The sequence below is a fragment of the Rhinopithecus roxellana genome, chromosome 18 (assembly GCF_007565055.1).
Source record: "Rhinopithecus roxellana isolate Shanxi Qingling chromosome 18, ASM756505v1, whole genome shotgun sequence".
NCBI classification, from domain to species: domain Eukaryota; kingdom Metazoa; phylum Chordata; class Mammalia; order Primates; family Cercopithecidae; genus Rhinopithecus; species Rhinopithecus roxellana.
The window spans coordinates 40,363,860-40,388,854 of record NC_044566.1 but is presented as its reverse complement, the minus strand read 5'-3'; the positions used below and the strand labels follow the sequence as shown (position 1 = coordinate 40,388,854).

The 24,995-nt window shown below is 40.7% G+C and overlaps 2 protein-coding genes and 1 long non-coding RNA gene across 6 annotated transcripts in view; 1 reads left to right on the top strand and 2 right to left on the bottom strand.

Annotated features, from left to right (window-relative positions):
• Positions 1-4,900, bottom strand: part of NEK5 (NIMA related kinase 5) — a 100,122-nt gene extending 95,222 nt beyond the window's left edge. Inside the window, exons 1-3 of one of the 2 annotated variants that reach the window (XM_010352915.2) lie at positions 4,862-4,900; positions 3,397-3,467; positions 3,168-3,306 (exon numbers count right to left, since the gene is read on the bottom strand). In XM_010352915.2, coding sequence (XP_010351217.2) covers positions 3,168-3,284 — 117 coding nt within the window. In that variant the 5' untranslated portion in view covers positions 3,285-3,306; positions 3,397-3,467; positions 4,862-4,900. Of the gene's footprint in view, positions 1-3,167; positions 3,307-3,396; positions 3,468-4,861 lie in introns of those variants that run through there. The other variant, XM_030922027.1, reaches the window with a different exon arrangement.
• On the top strand, positions 4,725-8,547 carry LOC104653856. The gene is made up of 2 exons (XR_746735.2): positions 4,725-7,894; positions 8,291-8,547. It is a non-coding gene; the product is annotated as an uncharacterized LOC104653856 (long non-coding RNA).
• Positions 8,472-24,995, bottom strand: part of NEK3 (NIMA related kinase 3) — a 30,959-nt gene continuing 14,435 nt past the window's right edge. For all 3 annotated transcript variants that reach the window (XM_010352912.2, XM_010352913.2, XM_030922029.1), the window contains 8 exons: positions 23,855-24,055; positions 23,078-23,150; positions 17,653-17,702; positions 13,564-13,666; positions 12,245-12,388; positions 11,863-11,997; positions 9,820-9,946; positions 8,472-9,046 (listed from right to left, as the gene is read on the bottom strand). In XM_010352912.2, coding sequence (XP_010351214.1) covers positions 8,962-9,046; positions 9,820-9,946; positions 11,863-11,997; positions 12,245-12,388; positions 13,564-13,666; positions 17,653-17,702; positions 23,078-23,150; positions 23,855-24,055 — 918 coding nt within the window. In that variant the 3' untranslated portion in view covers positions 8,472-8,961. The remainder of the gene's footprint in view (positions 9,047-9,819; positions 9,947-11,862; positions 11,998-12,244; positions 12,389-13,563; positions 13,667-17,652; positions 17,703-23,077; positions 23,151-23,854; positions 24,056-24,995) is intronic.

The following is a 24,995-nucleotide window of genomic DNA, read 5'->3' as shown; positions in this document are numbered from 1 at the left end:
GATCTTGCAGTGAGCCAAGATTGCGCCACCGCACTCCAGCCTGGGCGACAGAGCGAGACTCCGTCTCAAAAGAAAAACAAAAAATGCACCAGGCAAACCCCACTTTCTACCTCAATAATAACAATCTGTGTCTCTTTTTCTTTGTACATATATGAACATATTTGTAGGTATACATATATATGGATAATATATATATTTTTACAAAGATTATATCATTCTACGCTTACTATTTTCTCAAACATTGCAAACATTGAAATTTTCCCCGTGTCAATGCTTCACCTACAACATGATTTCTAATAGCCACTTAGCTTTTTATAAATTACTTAACAAATTACCTACTGTTGGACATTTGTTTTCTAACTTTATCTGTGGGGTTTTTCTTTGAATAAACTCCTAATTTCTTAGTTTTCTAATGAGTTTCAAATTTTTGTATGATGACTTCATATACGGATTTTATCTTTTTATTGACTTAATAAAAGGTTAACACCATTAAGTCAATACTTGCAAATCTTTTTGGCACCTTTTCAGTTTTCTTCAAATTTATTTATAGTGTTTGTTTGACATAAAAATGTTTTCTATTTTTATGTAGTCAAACCTAGGCAACTCTTCCTTTACAGCCTCTGTCCCAGTGAAGGTTTGGGGGCATGGCTGGAGCATTATCAAAATTGGGCTGGAGCCACTTGAAGGATCCAAGTGACCCAGGCCCTCGACAAAAGGACTGAAGCAAATTCAAGGAAGAGGAAGAGTCAACAGTATTCATCAAATAATTGAATGTGGAGAAGGAATAAGCTCACAAATGATCCCAAGGTTTTGAGGTTGGCAGCCATAAGGATATTGATGACATTAATACAGCGCAGCACATAGGAGGTGAAGCTGGTCTGCTTACAACAAGGAAGAATTGCTATTAATACTTGTTTTTGGGTACAATTGTGATACCTAGCCTCCAAGATGGTCTCAATGATCATTATCCTAAATTCTTGATGCACAGGATCTCCAAGATAATAAATGTTTATTCTTTAAGCCACTAAGTTTGGGATAATATGTTACACAGCAATAGATTAATAACACAGATATTGGCCAGGCGCGGTGGCTCACGCCTGTAATCCCAGCACTTTGGGAGGCTGAGACAGGTGGATCATGAGGTCAGGAGATGGAGACCATCCTGGCTAACATGGTGAAACCCCGTCTCTACTAAAAATACAAAAAATTAGCCAGGTGTGGTGGCGAGCACCTATAGTCCCAGCTACTTGGGAGGCTGAGGCAGGGGAATGGCGTGAACCTAGGAGGTGGAGCTTGCAGTGAGCCGAGATCGCACCACTGCACTCCAGCCTGGGTGACACAGTGAGACTCCATCTCAAAAAAAAAAAAAATAATAATAATAATAACACGGATATTACCTGAAGTTATCTAGCTGGCAGAAGATATGCAGAACTAGGGTACTGAACGACGTCAGGGGTAGAGACAGAGATTTAAGAGTGATCTACTTAGTGGTAAACACTGAAGTGGGGCAGTTTAGGTGACAATGGACAGAAAGAGAAGGTCAGAAAAGGACACAAGGTTGAGGACATATAGAGGGTGAAGAGAGAGATACACCTGAGGGAGAGCAGTCAGATAAACAAAAGAGAGTGAGCAGAATAATGTCATGGAAGGAAGCTAGACTAGAATAGAGGACATTGTTATGAATATGCCATGGATTCACAAAAGAGACCTATATTGGAAAATAAATCATTATCCCTGGAAGCCAGTTATCTACTCTTGAGCTTTAAGTTTGGGTAGGTTTTCTTGAAATTTGTTTGTGGTAAAATAAAATTTATATCATTTTAACCAAATTTTTAAGTGTACAATTCAATGGCATTAAGTATATTCACATGGTGTAACTTGGGCAGTCCATTTTGCACACGCTTTGTATGGAACTTTTTATGCTACTCTCATTTATAAATTCTCTAGAAGCTGACCAACAAGACTTGCCTTAAAATTAACTCTAGCAAACAATGGACATTATTGTCCCAATATATTTTGAAATGAACATATCACTAAAGAGGGTGACATAAACACTAAGGTGGATTTAGCAAAAATGATTAATTTTTAATTAACTATATTTATTTTCCAAAATCATTAGACCAACAATTACACATGGTTTTCCTCTATTCATTCAGTGCACTCAATAAATTTGTTTAGCGTCTATTATGTGTCAGGAACTGTTCTGCATACTGAGGAAGACAAGCAATAAACAAATGAATAATAAAGAGAGCAAAGTAATTACAGAGCATTATGCTAGTAAGAAAATAAGCCAGGCCAGGAGCAGTGGCTCACGCCTGTAATCCCGGCACTTTGGGAGGCTGAGGCAGGCAGATCACTTGAGTTCAGGAGTTCAAGATTAGCCTGGGCAACATGGTGAAACTCCATCTCTACTAAAAATACAAAAAATTAGCCAGGTGTGGTGGCATGCAACTGTAGTCCAGCTACTCGGGAGGCTGAGGTGGGAGAACTGCGTGAACCCTGGAAGTGGAGGTTGCAGTGAGCCGAGATCATGCCACTGTACTCTAGCCTAAGTGACAGAGCAAGACTCCGTCTAAAAAAAAAAAAAAAAAGAAAAACAAAAGAAAAGAAATCAGAAACCAGAGTGCTGTGATAAGGTGATAAGATGTGATTGTGGCTGGGGAGCTACACTAGCTAGGGGTTTTGCAGAAAACCCCTTGTCGAGGACCTGAATAAGGAGAGAGGAAGTGTACCACAGAGAAAAGTCAGGGCAACAGAGGAGGCTGGCACCTCATAGGGCCTTTCAGGGTACCCTAAGGAGGGCCATAGGAGCCACAGAGATGTGATCTTATTTCTTTTCTATTTTCATTAAAAAAATTTTTTTTTGTAGGGACAGGGTCTTGCTATGTTGCCCAGGCTATCTCGAACTCCTGGTTTCACACAATCCTTCCACCTTGGCCGTCAAAAGTGCTGCGATTACAGGGGTGAGCCACTGTGTCCAGCCTCTTTTTAAAAACAAGATCATTGGTTGTGTTTGGACAGTGGACTTAGAAGGTTGAATTAACAAAAATCAATTATGGTTTAAAATTTGTAATTATAAAAAATAAAAATTTCCTTTTTATATTGGATTAAAAGCCAGCTGAATATCCCACTGAAAATTAACAGATATTTGAATTTCTTAACTTTACCTTTTCAAAATTGATCTCTTTTATGACACAGTGCTTGCTATCTGATTTCCCTTTAGCTAAGTATGCTTTCCCGAAGGCACCTTGCCCGATGGCCTTAATCACATCGTACTTATCCATGGTCTCCAATGGGGTGAGGTTCCTGGAATTAGAGTAATGTAAATTTATCACACATGTCTCATAAAGACTAACAAAGTCAGAAAATTGATGACTAAAGTGTAAAAGAACTCACTTTGATAAAACTTTCCTCCCAGCCTTGCCAAGACAGAGACAAATAACTTTCCTTGTGGCCACAGATGACAACTGAAATGAGACAGAGTTTCTTGGTCAGACATGGTTCGTAGCTCAGCTTTGATACACTTTTGCCCTGTGTTCCTGGGTAAGTCACTTAACCTGGCAAAATCGCACTTTCCTAATTTCTAAAATGGAATAACAATATCTGTTTTGCAAGTTTGTTCTGAGAATGAAAGATACTATATACCCGGGGCTTGGCACCTTTATAAAGCAGGAATGTCCTTAGGCTTGTGTACTTTTCACAGTCCAGCCTTTCTTAATGGGAACGTACTGCCCCCTAGGGGGAGTTTTGGAAATATATGGGGATGCGGAAGTTGTTTCCCCGAGATTCAGAGGCAAGACATTGACAGGTGGTTGGGGCCTGAGATGCTAGGATTCTGCGATTCGAGAGACAGTCCCGCACAATAAAGGATTACCCTGCGGTCCTACAATCTTGTAGCGTCTTCCTATACACTCAAATGCACGGAAAAATCCGTTTGTAATTATCTGTGGCTAGAACCAAACTCTATTTTACATCGAAATGCTAAGTATTTTTGCAGTTTTAATGAACACTGATTTTTTTTTTTCCGAGGAATGCAACTACATGTAAATCAAGGCTTGACTGCACTTTGTTTGGTTTGGAGGTTTACCAACAATTGTTCACCATTTGGGAAAATCACGCCCTTCACTGGCCACGCCGCTCCTGGTCCCGGAGACCTAACAATCTACATTTGCTGCCGTCACGTTCAGGCGACTGCCCAGGCGCGGCTACTGGCTGCTTCTCTACTTTTGCCAAGGGTAGTAGTGTCAAGCATTTTCAGATTGAAATATGTACTTTCTTATTGCTTTCCCTCTATTTCCTCTTTATGCTACAGTTAGGGCATAATACAGTTTTGTTGCTGTTGTTGCTGCTGTTGTTAATGGGGTGAGCGGGGGGTTGTTTTAGAATAATTTCATGTCAGGGTAGGAAGTGGGTACAATTAGTTTGCAGGGGGCTGGGAACCAGCTCCGCAGCCAGGAGAGGCTGCAGACACCGGAGGACGGGGTTCTGAGAGAAACGCATACGGACTAGGGGCCGGGGGTGACCAGCTGGGAACTGAGGGCCCGCGACCCTCCCGCCCAAGTGGCACCAGAGGGTGGAAGCCCCCAAGTTAGGAAAATTCCTTCTCCCCTAGGGCCGCCCCTGGAGGCGGCCGCGGGTGGGTAGCGAGACGTTTACCCGGACCCGAGCTCAGCGTGAGGAGCGTTGCCATAGAGACCGATGCGCCCGGGACGCTACACCCACGCAGCCCGGAACGCTAGGCCTTTTCTGGGCCGCCCCCGCCGCCCCAGGCAGAGACTCAATCCCTTTCCCCCACCTTGCCCGGTTCCTGAAGCCCTGCGGCGGCTCCGGGCAAGGACTAAGGGCGGCCCCTGCAGCATACCTGCTCCACCGGCTCCGCGGGGCCAACGAAGCGTTCCAGAAGGATCCGGGTTCCCGGGGCCGCTGCGCCTCCCCGCGGCCGGGCGGAGCCGCGCAAGGAAAGGCGGGTGGGGCGCGAGGCTGGAATGGCCTGGGGACCCGTCCACACAGTCCACCGCGAGGCAGGGTCAGGCGCGAGGGAGTTTGGAGACCCGACAGAGCCACCCCCACACCGTCCCGTTGCCTTGGGTCGGGATTGCTTTGCGTTGCACTCTACAGTAGCGCTCCCCGCTCTTGCTTACGGTGCACCAGACGCTTCGCAAACGTTCTCTCTTTTCTTTACAACCCCGCAAGGCAGTAGTCTCCTAGTTTTACAAATGAGCTAAACTGAGACAGGTAGAGTGTTTCTTGTACAAGGTCTCAAATATCTCCAAGAGGTGGACGTGAGACTGGAACCGCTTCCTACTCTTTGGGCCACAGCGGCGGCCTGCCAAGGAACTTTCTAACGCAACCGGCGCTGCCCAAGCGTCTGCACGCACACCCCCTCCCCACCCCACCCTGCCCCATTCTGGATTTGCACATCAAGCAGCTAAAACGTTTAAGTAGTTGAAAAAAAATGTATTTTCCAGCAATTGTAAATAGTGACGCAAGTAAAATATATCCAATTGAACCTAAACACTACAGTGATATGGGTACCCTCCATCGTCCATCACACACATGCAAAAGCCCACAAAAAAAGCTATTTTAAAAATTATAAGTTTACATCACTACTTTTCCTTCTTAAAATCATCTCTCCGCCATCCCCTCCCCGTCCCTGCCACAAAACATTTCCTCTTCTTATAAGCACTATAGTCAAATTGGATAAGGACTGAACCAAAGGCCTCATTTTGATCTCATTGCATCTTTAAAGTCTCTGTCTCCGAATACAGTCTCATTATGAGTTACTGGTGTTAGATTTCAATATGTGAATTGGGAGTGGCTGGGGCAGGGGCGAATGCAGCCCATAACAGGAGTCCAAAACTTGTTTAGGTGTTGGAACAGCCAATGTTAGTTTCTTTGGCAGTGAAATTCCCTCAAAATATTAGTAAGTATATGATCTACTTGTTTTTGTTTAATTTCATGTGTCAGTGACCACACCCACATTTCTTCCCTAGAATTCTTAGACATGCTTTATTAAATCATATCTTCATTCTTCTTTCCTCATAGAATTTTATCCCAGTTATCTTTTTCATGCTTGAAAGTCTTATTGATCATCCTGTCATACTGCTGAAAGAAGTATAGAAATGGAAATTTACATTTCCTGCTCACAGAATTTTTTTTCTGGATTGTTAAAATTACTAGTACTACACAATTGATCACAATAAAATATATCACAATACTGATAATTATATTAAATATAACAAAATAAAATTGTATCGAAAATTCATCTCTTTAAGACCTGGATGGGCTCCCCATGCGTCATCAGTTCCTGTATCCATAGATGAATGCTAACTTCTTGCTACAATGAAGTTTAACAGTGAGTCTCTTCCATTTTTTTTTAAGGCTGTAAGTGCTGAGAAATAAGTACGTAAGAATGAAAAGTTTTGTTAAATGTGTCCCTCAATTTTTGTCTAGTTGTATCTCAAGAATCATATAGTAAGCTATCATCAAAAATGGTTTATAATCATGAACTGGTAATTCCATTATTCTTCTGAAATTTTATTAAAAGCAAAACCCCATAAGCCATTCTGATTTTAAAAAGGATTATCCAATACTTATCCAGTCTCTCAGTAACTGTACATAATTTCAAGTTTTTTTGTTTGATGGTTTGGAAATGTTTATACCCTGGGGCAATGCTAAGATTGAAGATGACTAAGAAGTATGGAATACAGTATATATGGAAGCTCAGTATCTGGAAATATCCTTAGAATGATCCATGCCTGCTTTAACTTGAAAAATGTTCAAGAGAGTGGTAAGCTAATTTCAAAGAGCTCACCTAAATAACTTTGGGAAATGGTATTTGACTGGAAACCATGAGACAATAGGAAAGATACATAAACTCTGTACCTTAGTTGGTAAACTTGTATCTCCCAGGGGTATGGGTTAATGCTTTGGAAACTGCTTTACAAATAGACTAGGATCGAACAGCTAAGCGGGTGGTGGATGGTGCAAGCCAGTTTTCTCATTGTCAGGGAGAGAAGTTATAGAAAAGCATGAGAAGAAGGCTAGAATGAACCTTGTAGTATTGGGTTAGTTGTAGGCATCAGTATGGACCCATGCTTAATTTAATGTATGTACAGATGGAGAGATACAGAAATAACTGTAGAGATGTGTGGATGGTTATACAATTATACAGTATACACAGGTTAGTATATACACATATACTTCCTAGCTCTGCTGAGAGGGCCTAAAAGCAGTGACACCCCAGGAACAACAAGCACACCCAGCAACCAGATCTTGGTTTCTAAACCAGTGGGAACCTTGTTGAAATGGATGATTTTGGGGCTGGGGCAGAGAAGGTAAAGATGAGTCTGGACGATCTTGTAGTGCTACAAAGGAAGGAAGTGCTCCAAAAGAATAGGGGCACATCAAAGGGACATAGGAGGTGACCTGAAACAATCCCCAACAGCAAAAGTTAGAACAATTTAAGCAAGAAAACAAATAATTTATTATTGGATTATACTCACACCCCCAGAGGTGGAGATTAATTCCTCTGCATTTGACTACAAGCTGGAGTGTGTGACTTGCTTATAGTGAACACAGCATGAACATGGACAATTACAAAGTTGATAGTGGAGAGCCTGGCAGACACTGCCTTCATCAAGTGATCAAGGTGAACGACACTGGGAAGAAGTCATGCTGATGCTGTGTACTCCCTGAAATGATGTGATGAGAAGGGCACTTCACCTTTGTGGTTTTCCCCAAAATCCATAAGCTTAGTTCAATTGTGAGACAAACCCAAATTGAGCAACAGTCTACAAAATACCTGAGAAGTACTCAAAAACATCAAGGTCCCAAAAAACAAGGAAAGATTTAGAGACTGCCTGAGACCACCGGAGATTAAAGATATCCAAATGTAAATACAGCATATATGTGAGGTAGGGTTCTATACCACAGGGTTTTATACATTAAGATTTAAAAACTGTTAAATATTTAAAAGATGTATATTTTCTAGATTTCAGCAAGTGCTTGTTAATGACCCTAAATGTATTTTCCCCCTTCTCTTCACTTTAGCACTGTTCCCTGTATCTGTCTGGCTCATGTCTCTGTGACAGGTGTTGAGCGAAGCCTGTTTCTTTAGTGAAATATTCTCATCTCACTAAAGTGCACAGTATTAGATGAGGTTAACACACACGACAGGACCCAGCACATGTGTGCCATGCATCCCCCTATTTATTCCACATCACTCTCTAGTTTCTGATATTTACCATTTCTGCTCCTCACCTCTGGCCTCTTCCTTCCTCATCTACAGGACTGCTATCTTCTGACAAGATCTGCAGACCACCTCACGCTTCCCAGGGCTGACCCTCCAACCCAGGCTCTTTTGTGCATCCTATGAGGGACCGTATTTAAGGACAGCTGGTGAAGACCATTGGAATGATCTTCAAACTACTCAGAATCAGGTCATATTGAAAAACTGCACACATTACTATATCATAATTAAATATATTTAATTCTCAAGCCTTTAGGAAGTGTAAAAAGAGTCACATAATAATAAACACAAATCATGTGAATAACATACGGGCTGCTGTAATGGTCTATGGTCAGCATCCCTCTGAGGTAGGCATTATTATCTTCATTTTATGGTTAAGGAAATTGGGGCTCGAAGAGATTAAGTAATTTCCCACAATCACACAAGTAGGTAGTGGCAGGCTAGCATCCCATTTCTGTTCTATGGGACTGCAAAGTCCAATGCTCACACTCATTCCACTACACCTTCTCTCTCGAATTCAAAAACTTACAGGAGTTCCAGACTTTTCAAACTCATGATACTAATCAAGAACAATTTTAAGTATTAAGAGTTTCCTCTGCTTCATTCTGTTTCCAAAGGAAAATATACATCGCACAAACTCATGATCATCTCAACATGAACTCCTGAGTGAAGCCTCTCCTCAGTGTGACTCAGGAACACTCCCTCAGGCATTATCCGTCACACAGGCCTTGCCATCCAGCTCGCTTCTTCAGCTCTGACACCCAGTCGGGATTGTCATCTTCCTCCTCAAAGTCCCTGTGAAAAAACAATTTGGACCATAAACCTCTACAGTAGGGGCACAGTATCTGTTGGTGAGTTCAAAGCAGGACACCACCATAACAATACTTAAGCTTTTGAAAAATGAGTTCTATAAGGCAACTGAAGGGAAAAAATTGTCAGTTCTTCCAAAAGATCACTTCTTTGACTGTTTCTAACACTTTTAAAAATGTAAAACCTAATATATTAAAAAATAACAAGTTCAAGCTGAAAGGCTATAGGTGTAGGGCTCAATCAGGAATTTTATAATCATATTGTAAGGTATTACCCATCCCAGACAAAAGATCAGGATATAAATACCCATTTATGATGGCCGGGCATGGTGGCTCACGCCTGTAATCCCAGCACTTTGGGAGGCCAAGATGGGCAGATCACGAGGTTGGGAGATTGAGACTCTAACACGGTGAAACACTGTCTCTACTAAAAATACAAAAAATCAGCCGGGCGTGGTGGCAGGCACCTGTAGTCCCAGCTACTCAGGAGGTTGAGGCAGGAGAATGGCGTGAACCCAGGAGGCGGAGCTTGCAGTGAGCTGAGATCCGCCACTGCACTCCGACCTGGGAGACAGAGAGAGACCCCGTCTAAAAAAAAAAAAAAAAATTCCATTTATGATGAAAAGTAATATAAGAGATCCCTACCAAACCTGAAATTATCATGGTCTAATTTAAATCACACACACACACACACACACACACACACACACACATACACTCCACCCCCAGCTAAAGCTTTCTACACATATCACAACGTACGTGTCCTCCTCATCTAGCCCAGGCTCAAGTCGCTCTGGATCCAAAATGACAGAATCGTGACCTCCGTCGACACTGTCCGATGCTTCTGTTTCTTCAGACAGGGGGCCTTTCAAGAACCCTTCTGAACCTTCAGGAGATATTAACAGAAAGTATACCAATTTAAACAGTATTTACTTATTTCATTCAGTTTGACTAAAATCTTCCATAAGCTTGCTGGCTGAGGACAATGCCATGTCCCATTACTCTTGTGTAGTGTCTCCCCATATTACCCAACCCCAACATGATTGTGGGCATAAAACAGGCCCCGGAAGCAGAAGCACCAGGACATGGACTAAATTTATAAACGGAACTTTCTTTATTCTTTTTCTTGAGTCAGGGTTTCACTCTGTCACCCAGGCTGCAGTGCAGTGGCATGATCATGGCTCAGTGCAGCCTCGAACTCCCAGGCTCAAGAGCTCCTCCTACCTCAGACTCCCAAGCTGCTGGGACTAGAGGCGTCCAGAACCATGCCTGGCTAATTTTTTTAGTAGAGGCGAGGTCTCGCTATGTTGCCCAGGCTTGTCTTGAACTCCTGAGCTCAAGCAATCCTCCTGTTAAAGCCTCCCAGAGTGCTGGGGTTACAGGCATGAGCCACCACACCCAGCCTATAAACAGGATTTTCTTTAAGAGAAAAAAAAAAAACTCGGAAAATTACCATAAAACCCTCCCAATATAAGAATGTATATTAAGGCATTAAAAGTTACCTTTGAAAGTTGAGTTACAGTAATTTCTTTTTTCCTTTGAACTTTCTCCTCCCAAGTTCTCACAATGGGGAGGAAGAAAAGTAGGAAACTGAAGGAAGACCATATGCATGCTTAAAAATTTTTTCCAGGTGTAATTACTTTTAGATTTCTCACAAACAGCATGAAAAACACGGGCCAAATCTTCTAAAAGGCATTTCAAAATAGAACTATGACATAGTTTTTAAACAGGGAGTTTCCTAAAATGACAAAGACTTTATCACTGGACCAGACAGAAAATCCTGGACCTAAAATTGCAAAATTGAAATTCAAAACCATTAACCTTCCCTAACATTTTCCTCCCATGCATTAGCGTCTTCTTAGGGCTTCCATGACCTTTTGTGCACAGTTCTATCTGAATGCATATATCACAGGGCACTATAATTCCTTATCAGTGTGCTGACCTCCCATGTAATGAACTCCTTCATCCTTAGGGCAGGAATTGTGTTTTATTCTTTTTTTCATCTTAACCTATGTTAGGCATTCAATAAATACTGACCAAATAAACAAATACAACTAAATCGTTGCAATAAATATAGTCAGACTTGCCATACCATTACCTGCTCTACTTGGTATAATTTATCTTAGATCTTAACCTAGCAAGGTGGCTTAGTAATTAAATTATCATAATTATAATACACATACACACATACATATCTAATACAGACCACTGACCTAGATTCCTAAGGACAGTATTATAAAAAAATTATTTTACACAATGTTAGTAAAGATGTCTGTAAAAAAATTTACAAATCAAATCCTAATTGTTCATCCTTTTTGAGCTCTATTCAATGTAACAGAGTTCAGGTATACAGCAAAAGAAATCTTGGAGTTGTTGCTAAAGCAATGGCATATTTGCATAACAAAAATGGGCTCCTCTTCAAAGAAAGTAGTAGCAGGATTATGAAAATAAGCAAACAAATGAGCAAACAGAAGTAATGTAGCTCCATGAAAAATTTTAATTGTAGCTTAAGACTGGCTAGAAAAGATTAAACAACACCTAAAAATACAATGTTATGAATTATTTTACAACTTTGAAATCAAAGCGTTTCTGGGAGGAGGGAAACCCTTTGAATTGAGTTTTGAAAGATGAGAACATTTCTGTGGATGGATACTGGTGATGGCTGCACAACAATGTGGCATACTTAGTACCACTGAACTGCACACTTTAAAAGGGTTCAAATGTAAATTTTATGTTATATATATTTACCACAATTTTCAAAAAGTTAAAGGGTTTCCAAGGTCACATACAGACATGAATTACCTGGTCTATATATTGTGTACGTTTGAAAGGCCAAGCTGAGATCAGCATTCTTAAGGAAGTTCAACAAAGTGTCAGGGGTCTCTCTGAGCCACTGCTTACGAGTAGTATTTTTGCTGTATTTTATTACAGAACCACCTAGTTGGAAAAAGACAAAAATTAGTGCCGAATAAAAAAAGATTTTTCAGCATGTACTTTCCAGATCATATTTTCAAGCAAAGTTAATTATATTTGACTGTTAACTAAAATCTACTTCATTCACCTGTATAAGCAATGCTCTGATGTGTGACACCAAATACCCTTCACAGACATTAAAAGCCTCTAGTGCACTAAGTATTAGAAAAAGTTCTCTAGTAAAATAATAGTATTCAATCTGACTACTAACCTCTATCATCCTCTGCTGTTAAACTGGAGGTGAGTATGGATGCCTTTTCCAAAGCTGTAAGAGCTTTATTGGGTACATTTTTCTCCCACTGTTGTCTGTGAAGATTTGGTGAACTGGCTTTCCTCAGATGGACTGACTCATTACCTGATTTTAAAATGTAAAAAAGGAATGCCAAGCATGTTATTTTATGTATCCATCTCTGTCCACACAGAGACTATCTAACAACAATATGGAAGTGTTTCTTTCCTCTTTCAAACTCAGATCTATGTTTGAAAGATCAATGTTCTTTCAAATCTAAGTAGCAAAGGAAATTTTTTAAAAAATCCAAAATGAAAAGTTAAAATGAATCATTACAGTGACTGAGTTTAAAAAAAAAACAAGGCCGGGCGCGGTGGCTCAAGCCTGTAATCCCAGCACTTTGGGAGGCCGAGACGGGCGGATCACAAGGTCAGGAGATCGAGACCATCCTGGCTAACACGGTGAAACCCCGTCTCCACTTAAAAAAAAGTACAAAAAAATTAGCCAGGCGAGGTGGCGGTCGCCTGTAGTCCCAGCTACTCGGGAGGCTGAGGCAGGAAAATGGCGTGAACCCGGGAGGCGGAGCTTGCAGTGAGCTGAGATCCGGCCACAGCACTCCAGCCTGGGTAGCAGTGCGAGACTCCGTCTCAAAAAAAAAAAAACAAAAAAAAAAACCAATATGTAGGCCGGGTGCGGTGGCTCACGCTGGTAATCCCAGCAATCTGGAAGGCCAAGGCAGGCGGATCATGAGGTCAGGAGATCGAGACCATCCTGGCTAACACGGTGAAACCCCGTCTCTACTGAAAATACAAAAAAAAAAAAAAAAAAAAAATTAGCTACTTGGGAGGCTGAGGCAGGAGAATGGTGTGAACCCAGGAGGCAGAGCTTGCAGAGAGCCGAGATTGGGCCACTGTACTCCAGTCTAGGCAACAGAGCGAGACTCCATCTCAAAAAAAATTAAAATAAATTAAAAAAAAATATGTATATACTTACATGTTACACATTGTGCAAGAATGAAGCCCTGGCAGGACTTACATACACACAGTATGCTATGCTTTTTAAGGTGGCTAGCACAATAAATACCACTGTTTCTAATGGCTCTTACTGATAAATGCTATTCTTTCTTTTGTTGTAGGTAAATAAAATATTTCTAAAACATTAAAAAAGTTACTAGATAAGCAAACAAATATCAGCTTGTACTCTTGTTTATGATACCTGAGACCTAGTAACATAAAAATTGGTATTCCCTCTGTACTTCCCAACTCCTCATCTAAGAAATGATTAGAATTTGAATAACTTACCTTTTTCTTCTCTATTTACTCTTCTCAGTGCACTTTCAACTACATTTTCATCAATGCCTTCCAAATCAGCATGGCTACCCTTTCTATCTTGTTCTTCCTCTTGCTTTAAAAGAGATTAACAATACAGATTAAATAATGCTTGAATTGCTACAAAAAAGGTAAACAAATATGCAAAGTCAGCCATTTTAATTTCAAATAAAAATTAATGGATTAAAAAACATGCATAATCATAGAACCCCAAAGACATGTATATTAATAGCCATCTATATCTATATGTATTTAACATATATGTATATTAACAACCATAAACCTACATACATGTATATATTAATAGACGTATGCATTAATAGCCATTAATATCAATTATTATAAATACAAAGAGGATACATTAAAATGACAGATATTTGACAGGTCTTTACTAAGGAAAAGAGTAATGAAAAATTTCAATATGGTTTGCTGTACTGGGCTTTACAAACTGTAATATTAAAATGAGACATTTTATAAAGTTGCCATATAGAATCAAAATATTCCCACTTAATTCAGTATCTTTCCAAATTATCTAAGCCCTTGATTTATTTCACGAAATATAGTAATACACTATCTAGTTTACTAAATCTGCATATATTTTGAGAAGGAGTACATATTGAATGCCTAAACAGTCCCAGGCAAAGAAGTTCTCAATTCTTTATTGAATGAATAAACAAACAGTAGGCTTGGGTGGCATGGTGGGTTTTCTTATTTCTAAGCAGTGGTTCTGAAACTTCTCTTCCCACACATATAGGGAACATAAAAATCTGTCACTTAACAGTGGTGGTTCACTTATAGCAGCGATTTCAAAGCCTCCTACACTCAAGAATGACATCAGAATCTCGGAGGAGTAGTGGTGAGGGGCAGCTGTGAAAAGCCCCCCAGGGGATTCCAGTCTTTCCTTCCCATTGAGGATCACTGCTTTCTGTGTCTGCAGTGGCCTCCCACGTTCCTCTGGGTGCTATTCAACTCTGCCTCATTGCCATTGTCCTTTGCTGGCCTGCACACAAGTTTTCCTACCTCAAGTCCCTCATTCCCTGACCGACTTTTTGGCCTTTTCTCCATTTTGTTCACGTGTTGCACCCTTTTCATTTTGCGAACACATATTGCTGTGTCCACTACAGATGGTATCAAACTATAGCTTATGGGCACAGATCATCTGCAAAGGGCACAAGGAAACATTTTAGGGGATGGAAATTCTTTTCTTTTTGAGACAGAGTCTTGCTGAGTTGCCCAGGCTGGAGTGCAGAAGTGTTATCATAGCTCACTGCGCCTCAACTTCCCAGGTTCAGGCAATCCTCCTGCCTCAGCTTCCCAGTAGCTGGGACTACAGGCATGTGTCACCATGCCCACCTAAAATTTTTAATTTTTTGTAGAGATGGGGTCTCACTGTGTTGCCCAGGTTGGACTCAAACTCCTGGCCTCAATCAATGCTCCTGCCTCCGCCTCCCAGAGTGTTGGTATTACAGGCGTAAGCCACTCTGCCCTGCCTGGAAGTTCTATAAGATGACTGTGGCAGGGGTTATATGGATATTCAAATATCATCACCAAAATTTATCAAATTGTGCACAAAAATGGATAAATTTTGTGGCATGTAAATTATATCTCAAAAAGTTGGAAAACAAAAAAAACAGACATTACAATGAAAAGAAAAAAAAGTATAGAGGTCTGTATTCCATTTGTAGCAACATAATGATGGGATGTTGTTATTTATTTAGAACTTATGGTTCATTCAAAAAATTTACAAGTTTAATTACTAGTGCATTGCATGAAGAGAGCAATTTGTTGTCAGTACAACATCTTTTCCTTTTTGAATTGAAAGGTTAGGCCAGGCGAAGTGGCTCACACCTGTAAATTCCAGCACTTTGGGAGGCCAAGGTGAGAGGATCACTTAAGCCCAAGAGTTCAACACCAGCCTGGGCAACATAGTGAGACCTCATTCCTATAAAAAAATTTAAAAATTATCCAGGCATGGTGGTATGCACCTGTAGTTCCAGCTACTCAAGAGGCTGAGGTGGGAGGATCCCTTGAGCCCAGGAGGTCGAGTTTGCCATGAGTGGTGTTCATGCCACTGCACTCCAGCCTACGCAACAGAGAGAGAGAGAGAAGGAGAGAAGGAGAAAAAGAAAGGTTAACTGAAATACTGAAGAAAAAAATCAATAGTATACGATTTGCTAAGGGGGGTGTGACAACACTGAAACATGGATCAGTTGTTAATATCCACAGCTTTAGAGAAGCTTCAGTGTAAAAGAATGTCACAGTTGCCCAGGGCTAGACAGGATGAACAGGACCCCGAATGCCAGCCTGAAAATTGACTCTTGGGATAACAAGGAGGCACTACAAGGCATTGAACAGAAAAATGTTAAGATCTAAATAGTAATCTAAATGTTATTCAGCACAGCAATAAAAAGGAATGAAGTTTTGACACACAGAAGAACTTAAAAACATTATGTAAGTGAAAGAAGCCAGACATAAAAGGACAAATATTGTATGATTCCCCTTGTATGAAATACTTAGAATAGGCAAATTCACACAAAGATTTGAGCAGCTACCAGGGGCTACCAGATTTGAGATTAGAGGCTGCCAGGGGCTGCAGTAGTAGAAGTGGGAGTTATTGTTTAACAGGTACAGAGTTTCTGTTTGGGATAATAAAAAGTTTTAGAAATAGATAGTAGTGATAGTTGCACAATACTATAAATGTAATTAACACCGCTGAATTGTACACTTAGAATTGGCTAAAATGGCACATTTTATGTTATGTATATTGTACCACCATAAAAAAACAAAAAGCAGGCCATACGTGGTGGCTCACACCTGTAATCCTAGCACTTTGGGAGGCCAAGGCAGGCAGATCACATGAGGTCAGCAGTTCAAGACCAGCCTGGCCAACATAGCAAAACCCCACCTCTACTAAAAGACAAAAACTTAGCTGGGCATGGTGGCTCGTGCCTGTGGTCCTAGCTAACCAGGAGGCTGAGGCATGAGAATCGCTTGAACCTGGGAGGCAGAGGTTGCAGTGAGCCATGATCACGCCACTGCACTCCAGTCTGGGTGGCAGAGGGCAATTCTGTTTGAAAATAAACAAACAAACCAAAAAGCAGCCATGCCCAATGGCTCACACCTATAATCCCAGCACTTTGAGAGGCTGAGGTGGGAGGATCACTTGAGCCCAGCAGTTCAAAGATGCAGTGAACCATGTTCATGCCACTGCACTCCAGCTTGGATGCCAAAGTGAGACTCTACCTAAAAAAAAAAAAAAAAAAAAAAAAAAGCCAGGATAACACAAGATTTTCATGACTGAAAGCAAGACAAAATTCTTTCACATCTGTATTGAAACCACTGTCATCAGTAATAAAAAATGGAGGCCGGGCGTGGTGGCTCACGCCTGTAATCCCAGCACTCTGGGAGGCTGAGGCAGGTACTCAGCAGGCTAAGGCAGGAGAATGGTATGAACCCGGGAGGCGGGGCTTGCAGTGAGCCAAGATCGTGCCACTGCACTCCAGCCTGGGAGACAGGGCGAGACTCCGACTCAAAAAATAATAACAAATGGAAAAGTAAACAATAAATGGTGACCCAAAGTGGCTCAGCTGACAGTGCAGATGAACAGCTACTAGTTCTTTCACATACCAAAAGATGAAGGAAGAAGTACTTAACCGGAGGGAACAGGTCACAGTCTTCCAAATATCTTATGGCACTTAAGGGTACCCAGTATCCAGGAGGTAGATATTTCATAAATGTAATTTTTTTTTTTTTGACATGGAGTTTCACTCTTGTTGCTCAGGCTGGAGTGCAATGGCGCAATCTCAGCTCACTGCAACCTCCGTCTCCAGGTTCACTTGATTCTCCTGCCTCAACCTCCCGAGTAGCTGGGATTATAGGTGCATGCCAACATGCCTGGCTAATTTTTGTATTTTTAGTAGAGACGGGGTTTCACCATGTTGGCCAGGCAGGTCTCCAACTCCTGACCTCAGGTGATCCACCTGCTTCAGCCTCCCAAAGAGCTGGGATTACAGGCGTGAGCCACCACGCCCAGCCTCATAAATGTAATTTTAAAGCACTTACCACTGTGCTTGCTTCATTTCCCAAAGTTATCCTGATTCTGCTGGGGTTTGCTTTTAAAAGAGACAGAGAAGGTAGAAAGATAAAACACATAAAGGATCATCCTATTAAGTTCCTAATATGATCTGCATACAGCTGGAGAAGCGAGTGAGGTTATTAAAGTCAAAGAACCAAAGCTCTCTGATATCCTGAATGGGAATAACAGGCTTTAATCACCTAATAATACATCTCAGTTGTTGAAAGAGGTTATTTCCACTGTTTCATTCCTAAAGTTAAAATCTAAAAGTTAAAAGACATCTCCACTCACTTATGCCAACCCATTTAAGCACTAAGAGGTAACATACTCTGCATACTTAAGGTCATTATCCCCTTTGGTGCATGCTAGCTAGTGGAGTCCGTGCTTTTCCTGTCAGCTATCACAGCTGGTGGAATAGGTATCCCTAAGAAGAAGTGAGCTGTTTATTAACTCAGAAGAGACCAGCAGGAGGAGTCAGGAGACAACTCTGGCAATTGATCCCTTTGGTAGGAATGGCTATGCCTCATTTGTCTCTGGCAGAGCCCTGTGGTTCATGTCCGTTATTCACTCAACATTTTAAAAAATTGCTATTGAACATGGATGATGATACACTGAGAATACAAGAGTGAGCAAGTCAGATGCGATCCCTGCCCTGTTCCATTTCATTGTTCTGGTCTATCTACAGATTAAACTGGAGATGCCATCAGATGTACGGTCCCAGTTTGGTGGCATTTCTCTAACTACTTTATTCCTCTTTAGAAACTGTAACACTACACTTTTTCGGCCGGGTACAGTGGCTTCTCCCTGTAATCCCAGCACTTTGGGAGGCCAAGGCAGGTGGATCACCTGAGGTCAGGAGTTTGAGACCAGTCTGGTCAACATGGTGAAACCCTGTCTCTACCAAAAAAAAAAAAAATTAGCTAGGTATGGTGGCACACGCCTGTAGTCCCAGCCACTCTGGAGGCTGAGGCACGAGAATTGCTTGAGCCCGGGAGGCAGGGTTTGCAATGAGTCGAGATCGTACCACTGCACTCCAGCCTGGGAGACAGAGCGAGACTCTGTCTCAAAAATAAAATAAAGGTAATTTAAAAAAACCTACACTTTTCCAAACTACTTTGAAATTTTTCTTAGTCTCTTTTTTTCTTGCCCAGTATTTTAAAACTAATTTCCCACTACCTTGGGATGTGAACAAAAGCCACAGAATAACACCTATGCTAAAGCAAACTGGTAAAACAAAGGTAACTGGCTATCTCTTAACTAATGGAGAAAAGGTTGAGTTGTAAGACTGAAGGGTTTGCATCCTTCCAAAAACAACATTTAAAAGTTAAGTTTAAGAAAACAATACAGTTCTCAAAATGTTTCTTTTGTAGTATCTGCATATAACATTATGATAAAGAGCACCAGGCAATGGAGGTTTTGCAACATGTCCCAGCAGTGGGTGATCTCCCACACTTCTTAATTCTTCTCCTGTATTCTGTTCATAGCTACTAGCTCTGTTGGATTTCTTCAGAAGGAAATCACTGATGAGAAAGGAAAAGGAATAAAAATAGCTTTGAAAAAAATTCAGAGATGACAACTTCTAAAGAGACAACAAATTAAATTTGCATTTTCTCAGGATAGACTATAGATGGATGAAAACTTCATGCAGCTGTTATGTGGATGATTCACAACTTTGGAAAAGCCTCTGGTTTTTGTTTTTAATTAGGATATTTTATTGTTTAAGAGCAGTTTTAGGCCAGGCACAGTGGCTCAGGCCTGTAATCCCAGCACTTCGGGAGGCCGAGGTGGGGGGATCACCTGAGGTCAGGAGTTCGAGACCAGCCTTACCAACATGGTGAAACCCCATCTCTACTAAATTCAAACAATTAGCCAGGCATGGTGGCACATGCCTGTAATCCTAGCTACTTGGGAGGCTGAGGCGAGAGAATTGCTTGTACCTGGGAGGCAGAGGTTGCAGTGAGCCGAGATTGTGCCATTGCACTCTAGCCTGGGCAACAAGAGTGAAGCTCCATTTCAAAAAAAACCAAGCAGTTTTAGGTTCACCGCAAAACTGAGTGGTGAGTACAGTCCCATATACCACCTGTCCCCACACACACAGTACCTCCCCAATACCAACATGCCGCTCCTTTACAGTCAATGAGCCTACTCTGACACATCACTACCACCCAGCACCCAGAGTCCACAGTTTACATTAGAAAAGCTTCTCTTTTAACCTAGAAGAAATGGATAAATTCCTGGACATATACACTCTCCCAAGACTAAACCAGGAAGAAGTTGAATCCCTGAAGATACCAATAGCAGGCTCTGAAATTGAGGCACTAATTAATAGCCTACCAATGAAAAAAAGTCCAGGACCAGATGGATTCACAGCTGAATTCTACCAGAGGTACAAGGAGGAGCTGGTACCATTCCTTCTGTAACTATTCCCATCAATAGAAAAAGAGGGAATCCTCCCTAATTCATTTTATGAGGCCAACATCATCCTGATACCAAAGCCTGGCAGAGGCACAACAAAAAAAGGGAATTTTAGACCAATATCCCTGATGAACATCGATGCAAAAATCCTCAGTAAAATACTGGCAAACCGAATTTAGCAGCACATCAAAAAGCTTATCCACCATGATCAAGTGGGCTTCATTCCTGGGATGCAAGGCTAGTTCAACATATGCAAATCAACAAACATAATCCAGCATATAAACAGAACCAAAGACAAAAACCATATGATTATCTCAATAGATGCAGAAAAGGCCTTTGACAAAATTCAACAGCCCTTCATGCTAAAAACTCTCAATAAATTCGGTATTGATGGAACGTATCTCAAAATAATAAGAGCTATTTATGACAAACCCACAGCCAATATCACACTGAATGGGCCAAAACTGGAAGCATTCCCCTTAAAAACTGCCACAAGACAGGGATGCTCTCTCTCATCACTCCTATTCAACATAGTGTTGGAAGTTCTGGCCAGGGCAATCAGGCAAGAGAAAGAAATACAGGGTATTCAATTAGGAAAAGAAGAAGGCAGATGGTCCCTTTTGTTTGCAGATGACATAACTGGATATTTAGAAAACCCCATTGTCTCAGCCCAAAATCTCCTTAAGCTGATAAACTTCAGCAAAGTCTCAGGATACAAAATCAATGTGCAGAAATCACAAGCATTCTTATACACCACTAACAGACAGAGAGCCAAATCATGAATGAACTCCCATTCACAATTGCTTCAAAGAGAATAAAATACCTAGGAATCCAACTTACAAGGGATGTAAAGGACCTCTTCAAGGAGAACTACAAACCACCAAGCAATGAAATAAAAGAGGACACAAACAAATGGAAGAACATTCCATGCTCATGGACAGGAAGAATCAATATTGTGAAAATGGCCATATTGCCCAAGGTAATTTACAGATTCAATGTCATCCCCATAAAGCTACCAATGACTTTCTTCACAGAATTGGAAAAAACTACTTTAAAGTTCATATGGAACCAAAAAAGAGCCTGCATTGCCAAGACAATCCTAAATCAAAAGAACAAAGCTGAAGGCATCATGCTACCTGACTTCAAACTATACTACAAGGCTACAGTCACCAAAACAGCATGGTACTGGTACCAAAACAGAGATATAAACCAATGGAACAGAACAGAGCCCTCAGAAATAATACCACACATCTACAACCATCCGATCTTTGACAAATCTGACTGAAACAAGAAATGGGGAAAGGATTCCCTATTTAATAAATGGTGCTGGGAAAACTGGCTAGCCATAAGTAGAAAGCTGACACTGGATCCCTTCCTTACTCCTTATACAAAAATTAATTCAAGATTGATTAGTGACTTAAATGTTAGACCTAAAACCATAAAAACCCTAGAAGAAAATCTAGGCAATACCATTCAGGACATAGGCATGGACAAGGACTTCATGTCTAAAATACCAAAAGCAATGGCAACAAAAGCCAAAATTGACAAATGGGATCTAATTAAACTAAAGAGCTTTTGCACAGCAAAAGAAACTACCATCAGAGTGAACAGGCAACCTACAGAATGGGAGAAAATTTTTGCAATCTATCCATCTGATAAAGGGCTAATATCCAGAACCTACAAAGAACTCAAACAAATTTACAAGAAAAAAACAAACGACCCCATCAAAAAGTGGGCAAAGGATATGAACAGACACTTCTCAAAAGAAGACATTTATGCAGCCAACAGACACATGAAAAAATGCTCATCGTCACTCGCCATCAGAGAAATGCAAATCAAAACCACAATGAGATACCATCTCACACCAGCTAGAATGGCAATCATTAAAAAGTCAGGAAACAACAGGCGCTGGAGAGGATGTGGAGAAATAGGAACACTTTTACACTGCTGGTGGGACTGTAAACTAGTTCAACCATTGTGGAAGACAGTGTCGCGATTCCTCAAGGATCTAGAACTAGAAATACCATTTAACCCAGCCATCCCATCACTGGGTATATACCCAAAGGATTATAAATCATTCTGCTATAAAGACACATGCACACGTATGTTTATTGCAGCGCTATTCACAATAGCAAAGACTTGGAACCAACCCAAATGTCCATCAATGACAGACTGGATTAAGAAAATGTGGCACACATACACCATGGAATACTACGCAGCCATAAAAAAGGATGAGTTCATGTCCTTTGTAGGGGCATGGATGCAGCTGGAAACCATCATTCTCAGCAAACTATCGCAAGAACAGAAAACCAAACACCGCATGTTCTCACTCATAGGTGGGAATTGAACAATGAGATCACTTGGACACAGGAAGGGGAACATCACACACCGGGGCCTGTTGCGGGGTTGGGGGAGAGGGAAGGGATAGCATCAGGAGATACACCTAATGTAAATGATGAGTTAATGGGTACAGCACACCTACATGGCACATGTATGCATATGTAACAAACCTGCACGTTGTGCACACGTACCCTAGAACATAAAGTATAATAACAATAATAATAATATATATATAAAAGAAAAGCTTTTCTTTTCAAAAAGTCTGTTTACATGATGGTTCTTCAGAAACTTGGGATACATTTCCCTACAAGATTAGTGCCATATTTTCCTGGACAGATTCTCAGGTCAGCCCACAGAAGAAGCCTTCTACCTGACCTACACAACAAGCCAGAGAAAATATGGTACTAATAATGACGGCATCATCTTTCCGTCATTAAAATATCCCAAACTAGGCTTTTTAAAATCCCAATTGTTTGAGGGATCAAAAAGGACAGTATTCATTACAGAATTACATCTAAAATAACAAAAAGAAAATGTTCATTTGAAGAGTATCTCTGATAATCATCTCTAATAACTTAAAAATTATGTATTTCTTTTCTGTTATAGTATATTTTTAAAAGAGCACTTAACAAAAAATACTCCGTCCAAAATTCTTACTTTTTTTTCTTGGTGTATTATGCTTCAAATTTTTTATTTCTTCTAATACCTCCTCACCATATTCCATGATGATCTGAAATTTAAAGTTGAGAATTTAAAGATGTGAAAACATATTTTTCTATAGATACTGCTGTGATGTCATTTCATCATCAGCATTTTCAGCACAATAATATTTCAAGTTGAAAAACAAAAGTGCCACTTAAAAAAGTACATATACGCCGGGCATGGTGGCTCACACCTGTAATCCCAGCACTTTGGGAAGCCGAGGCGGGCAGATTGCTTGAGGTCAGGTGTTCGAGACCAGTCTGGCTAACATGGTGAAACCCTGTCTCTACTAATACAAAAAAATTAGCTGGACATGGTGGTGTGTGCCTGTAATCCCAGCTACTTGGGAGGCTGAGGCAGGGAAATTGCTTGAACCAGGGTGGTGGAGGTTGCAGTGAGCTAAGATCACGCCACTGCACTCCAGTCTGGGCGACAGAGCAAGACTCCATGTCAAAAAAAAAAAAAGTACATATAATTTAGATAGACAAATGCAGACATTTATATATGTCTAAAAAAAAGTCTGGAAGGATATACAAACTGTGATTATACTTGGGCAATAGCATTATTGAGGGGAAAAGAGGAAGGAAAGGAGGTTTTAATTTTTTATTTTTTAATATACTTCCGTACCATTTGGATTTTGATGAGCACATGTAATGTGTAATGTTAAAAGATAACAAACCATTTTACCATACACTTGAAAGCTGTTCACAGCCAATCCAACACAGATCATACCTCGGGGGGTAAGCACTTCTGGACAAGCCGAGCTATGATGCCTTGAGAGAGAAGCGTTGTAGCCGAGGGGCGATGTGAGGGATTCCTTTTAAACATCTGCTTGACTAGGAACTGAAGTTCGTAAGAGTAATGAGACGGCAGTGGACTGATGGACCCTTGACACACTTTGAGGATAAGATTTTTCCAACTATTTGCCTGAAACTGAAAAGAAAAATTGAACTTTACAAGCAGATGCAGGGGAAGAAATGGAAGTAAGAAACTACCAGTTATGTTCATTATTTTAATTTTATAAACATATCTGCTATCTGGTCATTTTTCTTTCTAGAGGTGTCCTTAAGACACCATTATATAATCTTAAGGTGGTTTAGGAGAAAGTCAAACATGAATGGTAAAAACCGTTGCCATCTAGAAAAAGTATTTCCATCAATGCCTGCTTTGTCTACCTTATTAGTCCTAATGATTTTGCAGATATACATTATAAGTATATATTGAAAATCAAAGTAATATATACATATGGCTTTTTAAAACATCAAATGATGCTAAAAGGTTTATAATAAGTGTAATATCCCTTTGCTCCGCCCCTCCCCAGAAACTGCCAGGCCTGCTCCATAGCAACATGCACTTCAGACTTTTCTAGTTTTCTACAGGTGGTTTTTTGGCTTGAGTGCAATGGTGCAATCACAGCTCACTGCATCCTTGACCTCCCAGGCTCAAGCGCTCCTCCCACCTCAGCCTCCCAAATAGCTGGGACTACAGGCATGTGCTACCATGCCCAGCTAATTTTTTAATTTTTTTTTTTTTTAGAGGCAGGGTCTTGCTATATTGCCCAGGCTGGTCTTGAACTCCTGGGCTCAAATGATCCTCCCACTTTGGCTTCCCAAAGTGCTGAGATTACATGCATGAGCCACTGCACCTGGCCAGACTTTTCCAATTTTAAACTTCTACTGCAAAATCCTTTTTAACCATTCCTGTCATTAAAGCAGCTATTAAAATTTGACGAGTAACACCGTGGGATATACAATGACAGACTGGAGTAAACTTTTTAAAGTTTTCAATGTATAATAAATACATCGGAACTAACATTAGATGTCAGCCTTAGAAATGCTTATGAAAGAATGTGTTAGCATTCTACCTTGAAAGT